General features: G+C 37.6%; 1 protein-coding gene across 3 annotated transcripts; it reads right to left on the bottom strand.

The window, feature by feature from the left end:
• Positions 1-1,036: 1,036 nt before the first annotated feature.
• On the bottom strand, positions 1,037-21,824 carry ANKRD46 (ankyrin repeat domain 46). Of its 3 annotated transcripts, none has more exons than XM_017730347.1 (4): positions 21,572-21,824; positions 8,797-9,139; positions 7,372-7,530; positions 1,037-1,097 (listed from the first exon to the last, which is right to left on the bottom strand). In XM_017730347.1, the coding sequence occupies exons 2-4, from the start codon at positions 9,105-9,107 to the stop codon at positions 1,085-1,087; spliced, it is 483 nt and encodes a 160-aa protein (XP_017585836.1). In that variant the 5' UTR covers positions 9,108-9,139; positions 21,572-21,824; the 3' UTR covers positions 1,037-1,084. The 3 variants fall into 3 exon arrangements, with proteins under 3 accessions (XP_017585836.1, XP_017585835.1, XP_008628905.1); XM_017730346.1 differs by lacking the exon at positions 1,037-1,097 and adding an exon at positions 1,295-3,333 and having other exon boundaries at positions 21,629-21,824; XM_008630683.2 differs by lacking the exon at positions 1,037-1,097 and adding an exon at positions 1,295-3,333 and having other exon boundaries at positions 21,572-21,673.
• Between the last annotated feature and the right edge of the window lie 6 nt (positions 21,825-21,830).

Here is a 21,830-nt window from a genome sequence, read left to right as displayed (position 1 = left end):
CAGTAATTAAATACCTGTTGTGCAGTGGCAGCCAGAAACAGTATCTACTCATGACAGTCACTCAACAGAACATCCCCTTCTACAATGCAAATTACCAATATGAGTGAAAACAGAGATCTTGAAGATAAAGAAATATGGTACATTAATAAGTTACTATGAGGTAAGATAGGTGTGATCTTGCCATGGGATAAATGTGAGCACCAGGACAGCCCACTGCAGAGGAGCCTGTGTCTATCCTTTTTACACTCCAGTTTACCCTGCGCTATCTAGTCCACCAAGTTGTTTCATGTCACTGGAAAAAGAAATCACTTCATACCTCCATGTTTGTTTCCCCTCTCAATTCCTTATTCCATTTCAGCTCATTAGTCTAAGAACAGCTTGAGACAACAATCTGTCTTGAATTTAAAGAGTGACTAATCTTGAATCTGTATTAACATTATGAAATTAATTTCTGGTGGCAGCAGGGATAATTCTGTACCTGCACTTGCAGGATAATATGATGCACCTGTTATCTTAATCATATTTAAGCACTTCAGCTGAATTTTGTGTTGCCTGGCACAAAAGTAAGTACCTGGATCAAGGTACCAAGACACCACTGCAATAATAAATAAAAGATATCTTATTTACAGACAACCCAAGATCTAAAAAACTACTGAAATAGTAAAGTAAAACCCCCTAAGACAAGTAAGCTAAAGTTACAGGAGGCAATTCATTCTTTAGAAGTCCTTGAAAAGGAAGACATTAGTGTTTGTAGAGATATTGAAAGGCACAGCAGACCTTTTTCAATAACAGAGGTATATACAGAACAAACTCCACTTTTATCAGACATTTATCATGTCCTTATTTCAATGAGCAACATTCATTACACAGTGAAGTTCAAACAGTGCTTTGGATTTCTTTCTGGTTTAAAACATGAAATATCTTAATTTGAAATAAAATTTTTCAAACCTTTTTGATGTGTAGTTCCTGTATGTGTGCTTATGCACGCAGCAAAATAGGAAAGGCTACAGCTTGGTTTTCTTGGTTATGTTTCATACCCCCTCACAGGTAATCTTAAATTTTGAGAGGCCTCTAGACCACATGTTCAACAACTGAATCTAAGAGAAGAGAGACAGACAGAAGCAATTTTAATTCAGCAACAATACTGAAAATAAAACAGGCAAATCTAAAGAAACTGTGCTCTAAAACCTCATTTACAGCAACTCCATGGTTGCCATTTCTTACTCATTATCAATGCACATCAAACTCAGTAAAATGAGTTACTGCTGCACTAATGTAATAATAAACCAAAACATATTGACTATATGTATTTATTTGTGGCATTCACCCATACTGAGAATACAATTACAAATTATGCAGATAATACATACTGAAAGACAATGTCATTAATCAAGATGCATGGTATTATTAACAGAAATGTACTTATTTAGAAAAGTAAATGTAATTTAGGTATATGATGAGTTTATATTTATCTGTTCATGAACAACGGTACCATAACTGAAATACTCAGAAGAGGAATATGCTCTCATTTGGGTTTTTTTTAAGATGCTTTCTTTTCTGCAGCATTGTGCTGCTAAAAATGTATTGTGTCATTAAGCTCTAACTTAAGAATTGAGATCAAGATTTATTCAGATGCAATTTAGAATGGGGTCCAGCTCCAGCAAAACCCATGTAACACATCAAAACAAAGACAACAACCCCCTTCATTCAAATCAATAAACAAGAAAGAAAAATATACATGGTACCAGAACAGAATAATGTAGGTTACATTTAAATGTACAATAAATGTTTCATGTTATTTAGCAACAACTGAGGAGTGGCTAATTAAAAAAATAAAAATTGATTCCTTATGCTCGCAGAATTCATTTTGTTTGGGATTTTCAAGGCAATGGCAACAAAGAGAATTAGATGTCTAATGGGCATGGGGTGAGAGAATCCACTTTCTTTGAAAACCTCCAACTTACTATTCAATACCTTTCTAGCTTTCATAAAGGAATATCTAATAGATTTTTATCCCTAGATTATTTACAACAAAGGGTTTCAAAGTACAGAATGGATCAAGATTTAATTTCATACAATGCTCCTAAATATTAGTATTTTAAACACTTGTATTCTGCATACTCAGAAAATAATTCACAAGCGTGTAGGTTCTGTCTGAAAGCAACTGAAATGGAAAACAATTCTAAAAAGGAATTCTATTCAATCGAGTTCTCTCCACAAACATGAAAACACAGTTATATGGTTCAGTCCGATCCTTATGGGATGAAGAAAAAGTTACCCTTCATGACATTTTTCACAATGACCTTACAGAACTATTACATACATGACAGAACACCTAAATCACTCTTTAATTACCCTTACAAAGAAAGGTTTGCTTAGCAACATTTCAACAAAAATGCAAAATTTTTAGCCCAAGGCTTCTTCCAAAGCACGACAGTTTTATTATACAATATTTACTTCAGGCAGGTATTAACAACATTAAATTCATCTGGGAAGACACACTATATCTAATAAGCTAATAAATAAAGGAGTGATCTATACATCAGAGACATAGTAGAACTTGAACTATTTCTCATTCTTTTTATAAACTAGCAGATAAGAAACTGTGGAGAGGCATTAAAATAACTATGGAGTCGCAGCTTATCACTGTCTATATATCAGAATGTGTTATTACATTATTTAGATTTCTTGAGGAGGACTTTTAAGAGTATTTTTCTTTCAACTGAAGCACATACAAAAAAATCCAACAATATATTTACCTCTCTTCATAGGAAAAATAAACCAAATTTGGTTCTGTACTAGAATATATTTTTAATATGCAGGAATTTAGTATTCATAATGAAAGGCCTTTTCTAATCACAATATTTTATCAGAGAGGACTATCTTCACATCTTGCTTGCAAGTCAACATAAGACAGAGGTAGCTTAGGAATGCTTTAGAATTTAGTGTTTTACTTGAAATTAATTAATCCCTCTTTCATAGGAGTTAATAGCAAGTACAAAAGGCAAACAGTATATACAGCTGCCACTGTCTGCACCAAGAGAATAATTCCAAGAAGCTCAAAATAAGATTAGATTAGAACAGGGAAAAGGACACTGTACTTCTTTGCATTTGCTTCAGTGCACCAGTTCAGGCTGGTTTTCTACAAAAGGAAGCACCCCACTAACATAATATGCTATTCCAAGGGACAGAAGAGCAATGACAATGATGAGGAGCAGCACCCTCCAGAAGCCCAGGTCTTCCACAAACTCTTGCCATGTTGTGCGGAAACTGGAAAGAACTCCTTCACCTTGCTGTAGGTTTGGATTAAGAAGGGAATGGCTTTCCATTGCACTACAAAGGATTAAAGTTAAAAATACATCAGAGGAAAAGAATGCACCTGTAAGTATGACAGTGATCCTACTAAGGGCAACTGAAACATTCTAAATTAAAAATTAAACCCCCCCAAATGATTTATAGCATTGCTTCTGGTAAATCAAGACAAATCAAATCAGGAAAAAACTCCTAAACTTATATTAGCTGAAAGGACATTTTATTAACCTGTGCAAAGAGAATGATATTTGTTTATGTACAACTGCACTGAGTTTTCAGGCCTGCTACCCAGAAGCCTTCAAAGGTCAGTCCCCATAATTCCTACTAAATATGGCTTAGTAAAATATAACGAAGCGTAAGTTAAGACCTCAAGAGGCACACATTATTTGTTGTTAAAACAAAGCATGACTAAAAATAAACTCTGATGAATAAAATGCAAACTTTAACTAATATTAATTTAGATGCTGAATTCTGCAGTAACCATTACTACTCTCCTGGATGTCTTTGTTACATGCCACTTCTCTAGCATAAAAAAAATCACAGAAAACAATAAATTTGGATAACAAGAAGTTCAGAAACTTTCTGAACTAGTTGGCATTGCTGTGTTTTCTGCCATATGGCAGTGACTGCTTTGATGTTTTAGCATTCCACTACCAATCCATCAGGTCCCCTTAAATTGTCAGACTATAAATTAGGGACTGGATCTCACTTTTAAATGAAAAGCAAATATGAAATCTGAGTGAGGCAGTATTCTTGACAATGGATGACCTTTAGAAAAGATGTATGTTGTCTCAAAATATTGCATGGCTTCTTCTGTAATTCTCCCAATTTTGCTGGTTGGACAATTATAACATGAAACTATCTGTTGCTTACGAAAAATCTCATGAAGACTAGGGAAGCTTCCTCATAGCTTGATTTCACTTAAATTTTGGCCATCTGCAGCCTTATTACTTCTCTCTTGAGTGAAATTACATGCATGGGTGTTTTCAGGATCAGGCCCTGACAACCACAGAAAGGAAATGGTGGAATCAACCACATACGCAATGATGTCAAAAGCAGAATGTAAGTAGAGGAAAAAAACCCATATCTTTTCTCCTCCCTTTTAACTGCTTTCAGTTACCATATTCCTAGATATTTCTTATAGGACTAATAATAAAAATTAAAAAAAAAAAAATCTGGGAAAAGTAATTTCCAAGTCAAAACTAATTGTAGAAATGCTGCTGTTCTTCATGACAGAAATCAATTGAAAAATGATGGTTATCAGAAAAAAGTCTCATTCATGAATCTCTCTTCTAAGATTACACCATGGGAAAACTTCACACTATTCATATAGTATTTTTTCTCAGGAAGTACAACCAGTGAAGAACAATTAGCCTGAACTACCACAGCTTGCTCAAGTATTGCAGCATCCCATGCACAAGATTTCAGGAATTTCCTACTAAAAGCCTGCATTTTTGTTTTTTAAAGATTTACCACACTGTAAAGCTATTTTAACTTGCCCATAGCTGCAGGATTTAGTCATCTTCCTTGCTTATTACGATTTCCCAAGCAAAACAAAGGGTTTAATAAAAGACAGCCCTTTGTGTAGAACTGAACTTCTTAGTAAGTACTAACTAGTTAATACGTAACCACAGAGAGGTTAAATAAAGGTGCAATACAATTTAAGTGAAAAGATCACATGCCTGCTCATTAAAAAGGGCACAAAGAAAATATTTTTGCTATTTTATATTATGAGCCAATTAAAATCAATGTTATTCAAAATATTTTTTCTTATTACAAATTACAGCTGCATAAGAACTGGTAATGCAGCAACATGTCCTCAGAAGAGTTTGTGCCACACAGCACAGAGGTTCTCCTGTGTCCAACAGCAGGTGGGAGTTCACAACTGGACACACTTGTGGCACAGCCACAGGTCCTGCTGGGCTGTGCAGAAAGACACGTCTGTGTGAGAAAGGGACAGAGGGAGCTCTGCCTCCTGGCAGCACGGCTGCTCCTCACCCGCAGGAGGGCAAAGCAAGCAAAACCAAATTTGACTTGGGAACAGAACTCTGGCCTCTGCTTCCAGAGCACCAGCAACTGCATGTAACAAGGAGCAAAAAACTGAAGTCAGAGGCTGTTTTTAGAAAGAGCGTTATTTCTCTATAGGTTCATACATAATGTAAGAGATCAGAGGGCAGAGGACAGAAGACATTAATCCCAGTGTCTCTAAAATGTGAAAATAATATGAAGAGGGAGAAGTGAAACTGTGGAGGTCTGAAAAGCCAACTGGTAAAAAGACATTATTTATTTACAAAGCAAACAGCACACAAGCTCATTTGCTTTGGCTCCTGTAGGCATCTGCTATTTGTTACTTTAAAAATAATGTATTTCAGACATTTTAAACACGCTCCCAACAAGCTGGGTACTGCACTGTTTATGTCTCTATGCCTGTCCCCAAGGAGAGTTGCTGACTTCCTGGCCAAAGCAAACAATGTAACATTTATGAAGGTCAAATAACAGAAAGGAAGCTATGTTCGGTAAAGGGACACCATCAAATCAAAATTTAACCGGGGCTGAGCTGCTGGTTCATATGTTTAAACAAAACCAGCCTAAGTGCACTTCTGTGTGTCAAGAAATTTTCAATAAAAGTTAGTGAAGTCAGAAAGGTAATATGCACTAATTCTTATAATGTATAACCATGTAATTTTGAAAATAAAATTCATTTTCTGTTTCAGGGCTTAAAACAGTCTCTCTGACAGGTGGGGTATAAGATACTGATGTATAAGAACTTCATGTCTGCTCACTGGGAGTATTGGGCATTATTTCTGCAGTTTTGTTAGTTTCACCTTTTCTGTTTACTCAGCTTAGATCTAACTCCATCTATACAGCCTCTTTCCTGTTTACAGTACAGCTTGTCTACATTTTCACTTAAACCGAGCAACAGTTATACGACAAAACTCCCTGTCTTTTGTGATATATTGTTCCAGTAGTCATAGTTCATGGCCATCATTAGACAATATAAAGAAAGCCACAACCCTTCTGAATGCAGGTAAAGAGCATAACAAGACGTACTACAGAGCAGAAGTCACCATTGCTTTATGCAACAGGACTGAGAGTTTTCTTTATGTAGTGAAATACATGTTTTGTGCTTTGTAGGACTTCATTGCATTTTTCAGGGTAGCATTAACTCCTGCAACTGACTAATGCACCAAGCCTGTTCTCCTATATGTTTGTTTTCCACTGAGAAACTTTGATTTTATGGCACACAGCTTTCAGTAACTAAGAGCTGCATTTTGTGCTACAAAATTACAATTTATTCCTACTGGTTTCCTCTTCCTTGTAACCCCAGGTTTTTGTCCACGCCATCCCAATTTTCCTCAAGGTTGCCTGTATCTCACTTCTTGGTATCATTAACATGCTTCTACTTCTCATGCTTTTGCTTTTTTCATTTAAGAAAATTCTAAGCAAGCACAGTCCCAAAACCAGACCCTTAGGAATTCATCATTAGTAACTTCCCTCTAACCCAATACTTTGCCTGAAAATGGTCAGCAATTTTCTCAAAACCTTCAGTTCTGCATTAACTGTCTCTTTTGCCACCATGAAATTCTTATTCTCCATCTTTTCCAGGACTACTAACGATAGAAATTTTATATACAGCACCATATAAATCTTTTATTCAAGTTCAGATGGATGAAAAGTCTGCTACCCCTTCTTTGCATAGACAATCATCAAAAGTATGTCAGGTTAGCCTGTGATAATGGCATTTTGCATTTCACACTATTTCCCGCTTGGCTTTTTGGCAGGTGGTAGAATATTTGTGTTTGGGACTCTGTAATGGAAAATGAATAATTATTTCTTTAAATTTCTACCATAAAATTAAAATCTCAATAGAAGCTCTTTTTTTCCTTACATTTGGTCTGATTAAAGAGATTTTTCCAAAATTTAACACTCAATTTAGATTTTGTCTGATAGTATCAGGCCAAATTTGATATTATCTGTTTTGAGGAATAAACAATCAAGTCAAAATCTAAAAGCCATAAACATTATTTCTCCTAGTAATTCTTTTTGTTTGGTAAATACCTTTCGCTTTCAGCTGTTTGCATTGTCTCCAGCTTTGAGTGAGCTCCTCTGTTGAATCCTTTCACCTCTTGCTCCTCTAAAGATTCCAGCAGTCTAATCACATCTTTATTCACACCCCTTCGTTTGGCAAGAACAAGTGGTGTTGCACCTTGGTGGTTGCTAAAACGAGCCCATAAAAAGACATAAGAAAATTTTAATATAGAATTTTTGTAATAGGTCAACTCAGCATATTACAATTTAGTAAGTCCTCAGAACTATTTTGTTTTATCAGACAGTAATAAATTCCAATCTATTCAAGTTACAGCACAATTGGCTATAGAAGAAAATCAGTATATTTAGGTTTGAAATTGCACAACTCTTTTCCCCCCTGTAATAAAATCAGAATTCCTAGGACTCTAATATAATTGGAATCTCTGGGTGTTATAGAAAAAAAAACACAAAAAAACCCCCAGTAGATTTATGGTAATGTTCAAGTTTAACCTTAACTTCAAGAATTGTGCAATCTGGCTCCTAATAGTTCCTTCTCCATGAGGGTATTAGGACATGAGGCAAAAATGAAATAAAATACAGATGGTCCCTCTGCTGCTATTAAAATAATAGTGAATAGGTCCAGAGCTGCCTTTAGACCAGGAATTTCCACCAGAGCTGTTTGAAATGAGGGGGAAAAATCCCACCCCACAACCCATAAATAATCCAGTTTACCAATAACTAGTTTTGCTGAGTTGAAAACATTAATGAGAGACAGGTGAAAAAGGCACAGATTTAAAAACTCAAAGGTTTTGACTTCACTCCTGGTTTTTGCACACGTTGTGAATATGCAGAAAGTTCCACAAACAAAGTGATTCAGTACAGGAATGACACAGCCAGCTATTTTGCAGCTTGAGAGCTTCCATCTGAACACTGGCATCTGACAGCTGCTGGAAGCCAGAAGGAAAGAATATACAATATTCTGAGTCATAGACTTTGAGGGAGGGCAAAAACACTGAAAGGAAGCATTGTTACCAGAGGAGTACGGGAATGAACTTACACACACATATACTGTATTTTTTTTGTCTTATATAGTACAACAATAGAAACTGGGGTGGAGGAAATTCTTTTAAAGTAGTCAATGTGATTTTTTCTTTGGTGCCAACCACCCACACCTGGCTGTCTGGCCAAACCAGGGCAGCGATGTCATCAATGAGGCAGAATCAGATTCAGCAGCCCACACCAGCTATTCTCATTTGCTTTGCTTGCTGCACAGACTAGCCGAAGTGGCCTCTTACTGTTTTCCTGCCTTTTTATTTTGTTTTTTTTATTAAGTGGTATCTTTATAAAGTAGAATTGCACCAAATACAGCATTTCAGCAACAGCAGATTTATATGCGAGGCTCTGGTGAGAGAAGATTAATATATTATAAAATATATACTGTAAAAAGTGACTTACCAAATATCAATTTTAAGTCCATTAGAAACTAGGAACTGGATGGTATCGACATGCCCACACAGGTGAAGAGCTGTGTTACCCTGGTAATCAGTGGCTAGTAGGTCAGCACCAAATTTATGCAAGAGTTGACAGATGTCTACATTTCCTCTGGCTGCAGCCAGGTGAAGGCCAGTTCGGCCTCGGCTGTCACGAATATTTGGGTCAAAGCCACTCTCTAACAGTCGTTTGGAATAGTTAAAATCTCCATCAATACAAGCCTGCAGCAGCGGCACATTTGTCTGGGAGGAGTCGTTCACAAAAACGTAGGACATTGCTCTGATTCTTTTAGGAGGAGCTGACTAACCTGCAAGGAAGAGTGAAGAAATGATGGTGAAACCAGGCAAATAAACACAATGCTAATATTCAGTAGACTGCTCAGGTTCCCAAACAAGAATGCAAACTAGCTTATAGGCCAACTCTGAAATCTTCCTTTTAATACACGTTAACTTTATGTGCTGCATTCCCTTCTGGTGATATGGAAAGAGCTCACACCTCTGGAAAGAGCAGCAAAGCTGTGTTATGAGAGAAAACTGCTAAGATCTCTGCCACAAATGCAAGATGGGTGATTCGTTTTCAACCTAGTAAGAAATCACACGTAGTAGTATTGGTATTAAAGGGCAAAACACCACAGATTGGGACAGAAAGGAAGAACCTTTCATAAATGGGAAAACTCTATAAACAATTCAATCCACTGGTACAGTGACACTAACTGCAATTTTTACCAGCTATAAGCAAAGCTGTTCTAATGGGATTTTCACCCTCTGAATTTGAACTTCAATGCACAAACTACAGTACAGCTAAAAATGCTTGATTAATAAAAATACTGATTTCTCCATTCTGCAAGAAATATATTTTTCAGTAGCCTTTCCAGAACATTATTTTTACAGTGCCAGAGATACACAAACTACTGAACAAACAAAAACAGCAATACAGAACACAGAAAACTGAATGTATTAGGTGAAACTGCCCACTGAAAACTGGAAGTGGGTACAAGGAAGACAATGGTAAAATCAAGTACAGAGCTACTGTGGGTTTGACTAGAATCTCATGAAGAAACACATATGTAGTTTCCTTGGCTTAATATTAAATAAAGGATTAAGTCCTTTTCTGTAACAGGACATGAAAGAGGAAGATAAATGTTTCACCATGGATTACTTGGTATAGAATATTTGATGGACTATGATTTCAGTTTTGCAGAAGAGTATTTTAAGGATAAGTCAAATAATGAGGGTATGATGAGACTGTGTGCTTATGGGACACAGAAAAGATGACTTGAAAACAATAAGGAAAAAGAGAATGATTTAGCAAGAGAATGGTAAAATGTTCATGAGGCAATTTTAAGAAGCAATGAAAACACCTAGAAGACTGCACAACAGTCCTCTTTTTGCATTGCCTCAGAGAGGAGGTAAAAAAGAAAAAAAATCATATAAACAAGTAAAAATCCTCTAGAAGAAATCGCAATATAGACAAGACAAAGTTCAAGTGACAGGAGGGAAAAGTGATTTTACTAGAAAAGCTTTGAATAGAGAGTGAACTGAAACATCACTTGAAACAGTATTTTTCACTTGACCAAGGTTTCTATTCTGGGCTCATGGTGTAGCAGTGCTCTAATTAACTATCCGAACCTCTTATTAAAACTGCTATACACAGATTTAAATTTTCTCATCTATATAAGGTATCCTTCCACACCAGTGCACTCATTCAGCCCGGAGAATGGAAACATGGCCAGTAGCCAAAGAATTCAATTTAAAACCTCTCCTTTTTTGAGAGTTCATGTCTGTATTTTATAGCTCTTCCCCTATGTTTTAGATCAAATTCAATATCAAAGTACCTACAGAAGTAATTTCAAAATGTTCACACACTGGTCTGAATAACAGCTCTAGCACTGGGGGGCTGTTGAGATTAATAGATCATATTTAAACTTCACTAGGCTGTGTTTCCTATCTGGACAAATTCTGCTACGTATATCAACACTGTCTAGTTTTCCAGTGCAGAAATGCAGAACCTTTTTTTCTTTATTGGATGCTGGAGAGAAAGAGACAGAAATAAATTCTATGTCTTGGTATCTGTATAAGGAATGATTTTAACCAGAGTACATTCCTCTAGGCTGCAAGTATGTTTTTAAGCACGGGACAGCACATCACTGGCTCAAGAACCCTTTTCCACAACCATCTCCAAGAGCAAGTAGCCAGTTCACTGATACACTGTAGAACTTCGCACGAGACTGGCGTCATGTAGGGCACTTCCTTATAACCCTATACAGCAAGAAAGGACAATGTAATTACTTGCATTTTCAATGAATATGTTACAACCCCCTGGATGCTACAAAGCTAAGAATTCCCAGATGACAGCAATTCAATTTTCTTGCCCATTTTCCACCCAAATCACGAATGATATGAGAATTCTTCCACTCTGCTCGCCGAGTCTTCGCTGAGAAAAAAAAATGGGCCCAGTTTCTCTGTGATGTGATTGTGACCTTTATACTCTGCACTAAATCTTCCCTAAAGCAAGATCATAAATAATTTTAAAACCTCCAATTATCAGCCATAGTAGCAGCATATCAATAGCACAAACCTCTACTCACACTTGACAAAAAGATTGTGATTCGCTTGTAAGATAATGCTCAAGTGTTTAAACCTGCTTAATAAAACAAGGCCTAACATAAATCAACATGAGAATATTATATGGAAGAGACTTATGCTATTTGAGAAACAGCATGGCATGCTCTGTTAAAGGTAAGCTAATGTTTGTATTTTCATATCAGATATGTATGTCTGGTAAAGCCTTACAGAATTCCCCAACTTTGATGAAATATTAGCTAATAATACCAAGACAAAAAAGTCACCTCCTTATCTTCTCAGAAAAGGATGTACAAAGACTAGCAGTTAGCAGAAAGTGTAACCGGAAGTAATTCTGATTCAGAATTTATTATCACTAGAATCTTCTAGAACTGATCACTGATGTGTAGAAGACTAAAGTAAAACCTTAGTATTTTACAATAAGAAAGACAAAGATGAAGCAAATCCTTCTTCCCAATACTTGAAGATTGTGGATTAAGCAAATACATTCACAAAAAAAAAAAAATCTGGACCATCTGGTTCAATTTATCTTTGTGATTAAAAAGATTTTTTCTACTATTTCACATATGGCTAGCTAACCTATGCCAAATACAAGCTGCATACAAAGCTGAACTATGCACCATCTTTAAAATGTCAGTCCCCAAACGACATGTTCTTGCCTCAAAATTAACCTGACTTAGCAAAATTTCCTGTGTAACAAAACTCATAAAAAAATTTCAAGTCAACTTAATTAGGTATTTTTGATTAAACCAATGGTGCTTGCATTTCGGCCCACAGTATCAAAAAGCTTATTGCTTCAATGACTATCTAACACAACAGATTTAGGAGCAAAACTTAGAAACAAAATGGCATTAGCCATTCCCTTTAAATTGCTTCTGAAAGGTGAATCAGGTAACAACTCTGAACCTGTCCATAAGCTGGTACACTACCAGTAAGGACTGATTTCCCAGGCACCAATTAGGACAAATGGACTTGCATTAGTAATAAGACACAAAATATTGCAAAATGACCATCCTGAACATCCCTAAAAATTACTACTACCAGTTAAATAAATCTAATTTTTAAAGACTGAATTAAATGACTGCTTGTGAAAATGCATCACTATCTACTGAAAATGTATCTGTTAAATAGTATTTTTGTTAAAAAAAAAGGTTTGCTTTTAATAACTTGGTACTTTGACAGAAAATTAGTTTTTTGAAAAAAAGCATATTCAAATACATCCTCCCAAGCTAGAGGGATTCCCATTAGAAAGGCATAAGAACACATTTTTCCCTAGATTTATACATTTATATAGCCTCAACACATTGTACTTCTTAATTAATAATTTTAGAAATTATGCTGTAAGCCTCTTCAATGACATACGTGGATTAGTACAGGATAAGAAAATTTAATCAAAGGAATGCTTATATTAATTCATTCTGTAAAACCAATTTATATAATACGAGTCAGTTGTCTCTCACTATACTGGGTACAATGGTAACTCAGCGTCACACACTGATCTATTGCAGGACATGTTCTCGCCTGCAGAAAGCAGCAGTGATCTTGAAAAATTCAAACCACAGAGCTAAATGCAAGTTCTGTCACCTCTTAAAGTAGTCCTAAAATTTGTGTTAACTCTGCAGAGTTTTATTTCACAGTAAATACACGCTGTTGTCTCTACTTTCTCATTAGGTTCAACAGCTACCAAACAGCCCCAGGAACAGGAGAGAACGGCTCCACATGAGAGAGAGAATCACCCATGGGACCCATCCCTCTTCTACAAAAGTATTAACGAACCTGCCAAATTGGGATTAATCACCCAGTCACTGCTCCATAGGACATACCAGTTCTGCAGAACTACAGTATTTCCCAGCACATTCAGGAAAACAGAACTAATTGTCCCTACTGTAAAACAACCTATCAGTACAACAGAACAATACCAGATTGCTCTATCCTTGAGATGTCTCAGTATTAACACACACTTTTGACATTTAGAACCTAGGCATCAGTACGATTACTAATAGAGAAACTGCCACTACCAAGAAATGGAAACTAAAACAAAACCAAGAAATAGTAACCTCCTATGCCAGCAAACACACAATATGCATTACTTGACAAATTTGCATTTGTCAACTCCCTTGTGGTTAAACAGCATCCTCTTTCTGTAATGCACTTTGAGAGCACTTCAGTGGCAGTGGCTTGCAGAGCTCTTCCTCTTCATTATTTAAGTGAATGAAAAACATTCCAATACTTTGCTTAAAATGCTGAGGGAGAAATTCCTTGCTAAGTTTTCATGCACACATGTATTTTTGTGACGTTTATGTGTAAGTTACTGAGAAGTCATTTAACTGAATAAATATTATATTTAGTAAAAAAATAATGTGATCAACTCATTTCCATTTAGGAAAGAACCCCAGCATGTACATCAAAATCCACTTAGGTTCTGTATTTTCTATGAGAAACCTTTATCTTTTCAGTACAACTGGAACAGTTTTATGGCTCCACTAATATGGAACTGCTGCTAAAAGCAGCACCTCAGATTAAGTACAGCATGATGCCTATTTTACACACCGCTGTATTTTGCAGCATTTTCCCTTTCTAACTTTAGCTATTTTTTCAACAGTTCCTGGATTTGAGGTATCACAGCAGGTTTGTAACACATTCATCCCCTCTCATGCCCCTAGTCAGCCACATCAGTAGGTGATAATAGAATAACATTATTTATGCCATTTGTTTTCAATCATTCTCATTCCCTTATGCAGACATGAGACATACAGGTAATGCTCTCTTTATGTCAGGACCATCCTGTGAGTAGAAACTCTGGTGCATTGCATATACAAAGTATGCACTACTTTACAAGTACAGGCTACAAAGTGCTTTATGAAAAAGTTTTAACAACTATTACTGCTCTTAGGTACCAGCAGACGATGGCATTGGGAAAAGGGGAGCTGTGCTCATTATTGCCCAGTATATCAACACTACAAGATAAAATATACAAGACCTCAAATGCCAATCCAGGGTTGCAGAATGCTTCCCCAGATAAAACAGTACAAGCTTTGTGTATTTATGTACACAAAACAAGGGAACAATAAGAAAGAGATCATTCTCTTAAAACACCTTTATCAACAAGCAGATTCACAAACATTTTATCGTTGCTAAACTTAACTGTTAATTCAGTTGCATTACGTGTTCCAGCACATTTAACTTCTATTAAATATATACTTAAGTATTTTTGAACACTGCTTATCTTTCATCTTCTGCACAGGAACTATTTAGGAAAAAAGGCAATTTACAGATTTCTTCAAATACTCTGTAACTTTAATTCCCCACAAACGGCTCAATTAAACCAGTATATAACTGCAGTACTTCTCTGATCTTTGTGGCCAGTTTGAATACATCTGTTTTTATATAAAGTTATTGAATCATATCAGTCATAATTATCAACCTCTTCACAAACCTCTACTCTAATTCCTTTTCTGTTGCTGCTGGGAACATGTAGGGTGTATGCTGGTCAAGAAAATATTTAAAGGTTGCTACATATGGTTTTGTTGCGGGTTTATTTGTCTGGTTTTTAACAGAGTAGAGAGAATTTGTTCCAGTCTTAATTAAGTGTTTGTGTTTAAATTTGCCGCAGACTAGGAGCAGTCTTCTGGAAAAGAAGACAACACTGACAGAGAAACAAAGGATAGCTCCAGCTGGCTGCAGGCTGCCCAGGCAGGAACAGCACCGGAGTCTGGATGGACACTGCCACCACGTGGACTGATGAATTCCTGTGCCTGACGGGAGGGACGCACAGAATCATAGAATGGTTTGAGTTGGGAGGGGCCTTAAAAGGTCATCTGGTCCAACCCCCTTGCCATGGACAGGGACACCTTAGACACCACCAAACCAGGCTGCTCAAAGCCCCATCCAGCCCGGCCTTGAACACTTCCAGAGATGGGGCATCCATGGCTTCTCTGGGCAATTTATTCCAGTTTTTCTTCACCCTCACAGGAAAGAATTTCATCCTTACATCCAATCTAAACCTGCCCTCTGTCAGTTTAAAGCCATTCCCACTTGTCCTATCATTTCATGCCCTTGCAAAAAGCCCCTCTCCAGCTTTCCTGTAGTTTTGTTCCCTTTAGGTACTGGTGTGGTGTGTAAGCCTGGACTCACACAGACCACTTTTTCTACATTTGTGGTGTTTTCTGTTTTCCTGGGAAGGAAATTATGAACAGCCTGAAAATAAGGTTTTATGAAACTTTATTAAAGGATCCTGAAATCCAAACTGCTACTTCTTTGCAGTATAAACAGCATTCACATGTAAGCTTTGATCCTCTGTTAGTGAAATGAGGACTTTGGTATGTTGCTTGAGTTCTGAAACCAAAGGCATTTAATTTTAAAAAGTATGTATTTATGCCTGTTTCTTAAAAAAAACCCCAAACTGATCCAAAACACCCCCCCGCCCTCCCAAAAAAGCCCAGTCCTTACCTAGACAAACAGTAAGTCTGAGATGACACATTTACTAAAATAGGGAAAAATGTTCTGTGGCCACCAGGAATCATCAGAAATCAGAACTCAGTGAGAGCAATAAACCAAACTAAGAACCTGTCACAAATGACTTATTATTATATTGTTCATATTTTCTTCCTTTTTTTCCTTATAATATATATAATAGCTTCTATGCCCTTAGTCATACATAACCTTGATGACATGGCCTTAGTGTGCAACATCAAATCTGGTTTAGTGGCTAGTGAACAGAAGCAGGTCACTTCTGAAAGCAGATGTCTCCTAAATCTGTAAGTCATTTATATATAACTGTAAGCTTGACTTTACCTTTGAAAAAATATATTGCTCTGCTTGTTCATTGAAGTTCATTATTTTATACCAATGATGTATTTATATCAATATACCGATGGTAAGACAACTAACACTGTCAAATATGCAACTCTTACTATAATTGCTGGATACACATATTTCTGCTCAGAATTTTCCTATTCACACAGTAAATCATTAAACCAGTTTATCAAAGACAAATAGTAAACTGATATATTTACTCTTTCAAGTATTCTAAATATCTATCAACACAGCATGACTAAAAACTTAATTGTATCACGGTGGATCATGTTATGTGACATAGTAAGATGAAATTGTAATACTATTAAGGTTGTATTTCTAATTAATATGTACATAGTGATACTACTTTGGCATAAATAGTTACTTCACCATGCTTAAGCTCAAAAAAATCCTCCATATAGGCAAATATGTAGTGCTAGTGTCTACCCAACACTGTCTTAAGGGACTGAAAGGAGTAAACCAGCAGCCTAAGCGTTCCCAGGACAACAGGCAAGTCTGAGGAGAATCAGGGAGGCCAGCCTCAAGCTCCTGATCTGCACAGGGGCTGGAATTGAGCAAAAATGCAATGAAAGATGATTGAAAAGAACCTGAGAGTGAAGTAGCTCAACCAATGTTTATCAATTGCATGAATTTATCCTGCTGAGCCTGGAAACAAAAGACATCACATATACAGGGGAAACTTCTGCCTTTAGATAACTTAGTAAATACCAGTAACTTGTCTGTAAAAGACTCAAAATTCAACATGAAACCTGGTGTCTAGTCAATGAACAGGAAATACCCATGTTTCTTTAAACAGGTTTGACAAGTTCTATTTGAGAAAGGATGAAGAGAAACTGTAAAAATAAGTCCATGTCAGTTATTACTTTTCTGAATAAGAACCCAACACAAAACTAGCCACAGCAGATCACAACAAAGATCCATTTAGGCCTAGTATAATTTTTCAAATGGTGGCCAAAAGCATACATAATACTGCTTCTTCTATTCAAAATGGATGGGGTTTCTACATATTTGGCACTGCCTCCACATCTGCTCTTTCTCCTCTTCAACACAAACACTTCTAATACCCACAACATACTCTGGTAAGTTCTCCAACTCAGCTACCTGTGAAGAACAACATCTTTTGATCTTGCTGAATCAGGGGCTTGGTAGATTCCCTTGTGAACCCTCACCTCTGCTGTGGGGAGAACAGACAGAGCACCTCTGCCCATTCTTTTCCTGCCTCTCATCATTCTACAGGCCTTCATCAGGCTCCTCAGACATCCCTTTCCAGGATGAATTTTGAAGTCCAGCTTTCTTGGTCATTCCTCATTTGGAAGTGGGTCTGTGTCTGTGACCAGTTTTGTTTTACTTCTCTGAATCTCACTCATTTTAACTCTGTTTTCTGAGCTGGGAGACAGAGCAGGAGTGACTCAGTCAGGATGTTCAGGGTGAACCATGGAATAACACAGTGGTATGACAGTATTCTTTGTTCTTTACTTGTTTCTCAGTAATATTTACTGTTCATTTTATCTTTTTCACTGCTGCTTAACACTGTTGTTACATTTTCATTGACCCGCTAATCTTAAATACAAAATGCTCATTACAGAGAGCCCAGTATTTCATATGGGAATTTAGGATTCTCTTTATGCTATCTGAATCCCTCTACCTACACTGAACTCATGTGCCAGTACGTTGCGTTATCCAGTTACTCAGTTTTACAGGGGTCCTTCAGCAGCTTTTCATAGCTGACCCTAGCTTTACTACCCATGTCCAGGCAAACACTATCACCTTGTTGTTCACTGCCTTTTCTAGGCTTGACATGCATATTCTAACAGTTCAGAAGCCAAAACTACAATTATTCCAGTCTTGATCATAAGTTCACTAAAACTGGTGTCCTGGATCAAACTGATCCCACTCACCCAGTGCTCTGCCTTCAACAGTGGCCATCAGAGATCCCCCTTTGGGAGAGCACATGAGCCTCTCTGCTTCCTGCAGTCCATTCTCCACACACACCCCAGCAGCCACTACAGTACATTGGGGACCTCCCTGAGCAGCTCTTTTAGCAGCCCCTCAACAGACTTCTTGTCCACTTTCTAATGCCTTCCTATACCTGCTCACACTGCCATCACAGTGGCCCTGTCATCCTTCCCTGTATCCATCTGAAACCACCCTCCCAACAGCCCCAGCAAGCAACTCCCATTTCAACGCCTCAAGACTGGATGAATAACTCTCACTTTATTCACTGCCTTCATTGTGTAAGTCTTGGTCATGCCCTAGCAATCTCCTCTGTGAACAATCCTGACTTTCCAGTCTTTCCTCTTAAGGAAGCTGATCCCCTTGTCCCTTTCGGTTGCCCTTCCCTATCCCACTGTATCCTTCTTCCAATGCAGACACTGGAACCATACACACTACCCCAGATACAGGTGCACCAGCTGCAGCAAAAAATGGTACCCTCTCTCTTCTTCTCTCTAAGGACAGTCACCATTTTCCTGTCTCTCTGGCTGCCACAGCACACTGAGCTTAGGTTTTCAGGGAACATTCAATGGTAACTCCAAGCACTTTCTCTTGATTGGTGGCTGCCAGTTTTGAGTTCACAACCATGTGAGCATGGTTTAGATTATTCTACCCAAGACGTCATCTTACTTTATGCACACTGAAGCTCATGTGCCATCTTTCTGCCTCCTTCCTTTTTTTGGCAATTTCTTTTTGCCTTCTTCCTAATTTTTCAACTCAACCACTTCTGCATGTAAGAAATTTCTTTGATGCTGTAAGCATCCAGTCTCCTCAAAAGCCTCTGGTAAGGTACTTAGTTTTAATGCTTCCTGAAGATCCACATCACCTGTACCTACAACCCTACTCAGTAACCCTGAGTAAAAGCTGATGAGCCTTGGATGTAGCAAGCTCTTTGAAAATGTACCTGATCTCAGCCCCTAACATGTAACACGGATAGGCATATTCTTCTGTGGATAAAAACCACCAAGGTGAAGAAGACAGACAAGCATTTTACACCATCCATGGGAAGCCCATACACCTGAAGCCTTTCCTGAAATGTGCTGCTGCCCTTCTTCTGTCACCATCCACTATTGCTGGTCAGATGCTCTTAAGAGGTCTTGAGCATGCTGAAAGAATATCCTCAGTGAGCATTACAGGATTTATGCCTTTGAGTTTATATTATAAAATTCAGCTGATGTAGCTGCATTACTTGGATGTCAGAAATTTGCTGACTGACAAAACTGGTGTTTAAGCAGCTCTGTTCCACTCAGCCAACTGAAATTTTATTGATAAAGTAAAAGAACAAATGCCACTCGGAAAAGTGGTGTTGATACATGAATGAAAGCCAGAATCTAAGTCCTGGAAGTACAGACATGGCTGCAGTGAGGGACTGCACAAGATAAAACCTTTTTTTCCACATATTTAGTATCATCTTTAAATAGCAAAGCAAACCACAACAAAACTGACCATTTCAGTATTTGTGCTCTTGACTTAGAAACACAATAGAACACTCACAATGGAAATTTGGTGGAACAAGCCCATGCATTCAAGACAGGCCTGTCACCTACTCTAACAGCATTCTATGGACGGTCTCTCCAGAAAGCTCAATGCTTCAGGGATCATGTATTTCACATAACATGTATAAACCAATGCCTTATAAAATATCTTACGTGCTTATTAACTGATCTATCTGGAAGTGGAATATCCACAGCTTGAGATCATGTGGGAAGATATTAACTGACAGACTAATCAAAAGAAAAGAGTGGCAGCCCTCAAAATTCCAGCATACCCAAATCCCTAGAAGAGCCTCTAGTAGTAGCTCACTCCTTGGACAACAGAGTATCTCAGGTCCTGAGCTGCAGATGAGGACTTCAAGGCCACATGTGCTCAAACATTAAGTTCAAAAGAATGTGAGGTGAGATAATACAGTCAACTTAAAGCATTGCTTCACATCCCTAGCTCTTGCTGGTGAGACAACTTTACCTAAATGTCATGGGTTAGCCAAAACCTGCTGAGAGGAAACGTGTTGCTGATTACAGATCAGAACTGAATTTTAGAGTACCCTCTTGCAAATTCACACTGCTCTGCTAAGAAGACAGCAGATGCACATACTACACTTCAACCTTCAACTCATCTCGGCTTACTCTTCACACCTTTTCTTCAACACAAAAAAGACAGCAATTAGCCATTGTCATTTCCTGATTGTCACCAACCCTACTATTCAGACTGCAAACATTATATAAATATTTTTCTTCTAAAAAACAATTTAAGTTCTTGCCAATAACCTATTTCACAAACGAACAAAAAAGAAAAACTGATCCATAGTATACAGGTAACACTAAGCTCAGGACTCTGCTGCAGCAAACAAAAACATTATTTTTACAAACCAGTCACGTTCCATCTAATAAGTGTTTGGTTTTTGCTCTTCCTTGACCTTTTGGAAGGCTGGTCCTGAATATCAGTGCTCTCTGATGCTTAGAAATTTTCATATATTATTAATCCTAAAATTTATGTTAAATTATTCATGTATTAACATCATCCTTCAGCTCAATTTATTCACTTCATGGTGTTTATCTTGACACTTAAATAAAAAGCAAAATTTAAATTATTCTGCAAAATTTTAAAAAGCCAAATGCCTCTTCCAACACTCTTAATTTCCCTGCTTGACCTTAGCATATCTTCCTGTTTCTGTTCCACTTTTTAACTGAGAATGATTAACATTATACAAAGAATTCTAGAGTTCTGTTCATGGATAATAGTAACTCCTTTAACTGGATCACTGTAGTCAGCATTTACTTTTTCCACAATTCAATATCTTGTAACTACCTAACATTCTTTGGTTTTGCGTAGCTTTCAACCGGTAAGAATTTCTTCCACAAATTTTTTACTTGCAAGGTTACAACTGTAAACCCTCATTCTTTAAATTGTTATTGTACCTACTTCATACTCTAGTTCTCAGGATCACCCAATTCTTTCTGCATTGTACTATAACCCTCTTCTATATTGCCAATACCTCCCAACTCTTCATTACTACCAAATTAAGACAGCGAAGTTTCAAATACTACATCAAGACCTCTATTAAATATTTAATAAGATTGGTCTCAAGACTGATCTTCAAAGAACTAATTTTATACCCTCTGATACTCATATGTGATGGATTTTCGATTCAATATTACCCACCATAGTTTGTCTCTAGTTACTTCCCTATCCTGTCAACAATTCAGGTGTTATCCCTACCTTTTCACCACAATAACAACGTGCAGCAGCTTTAGTGTGGTCTAGAAAATAAAAAAAACGGAACTACTCCATTTCCCTTAAAAACAGTAATTGCTTCATCAAGAACAGTTATGAGAGCAGGTTAAAATACGTACTTCAGTTTCACTTATCTTGTTTTCGCCTGGAAAGCACGTTCAAAGCCGCACACTTACCAACGCCTTGTCAGCAGGGCGGCCGTGTTCCCATTCCCGTCCCCGTTTCCCCCCCTCCCGTGAAGGCTGGCACTGCTCCCGCTGTTCTCCTACCAAACGGCACCATAGCGCTCCACCTCTCCGGCTCCCGGGCCGGGCTCTGCCGAGGGCCCGTCCCCGGTCCCTACCCGGGCCTGGCACAGCCCTAGCGGGGGTGACAGCG

Source organism: Corvus brachyrhynchos, unplaced genomic scaffold, assembly GCF_000691975.1.
Source record: "Corvus brachyrhynchos isolate BGI_N302 unplaced genomic scaffold, ASM69197v1 scaffold302, whole genome shotgun sequence".
Classification (NCBI taxonomy): Eukaryota; Metazoa; Chordata; class Aves; order Passeriformes; family Corvidae; genus Corvus; species Corvus brachyrhynchos.
The sequence above is the reverse complement of the archived record's forward strand: the minus strand, read 5'-3'. Positions and strand labels throughout refer to the sequence as shown.

What these genes read in the sequence shown, in the direction of transcription:
- ANKRD46 (XM_017730346.1), bottom strand. Translation starts at nt 9,107, where the DNA reads ATGTCCTACGTTTTTGTGAACGACTCCTCCCAGACAAATGTGCCGCTG. An exon ending in GGACTTAAAATTGATATTTG is followed by an intron (nt 7,531 to 8,796) that starts GTAAGTCACTTT and finishes GGCTCGTTTTAG; the next exon opens with CAACCACCAAGGTGCAACAC. An exon ending in CAAACAGCTGAAAGCGAAAG is followed by an intron (nt 3,334 to 7,371) that starts GTATTTACCAAA and finishes AATCCTTTGTAG; the next exon opens with TGCAATGGAAAGCCATTCCC.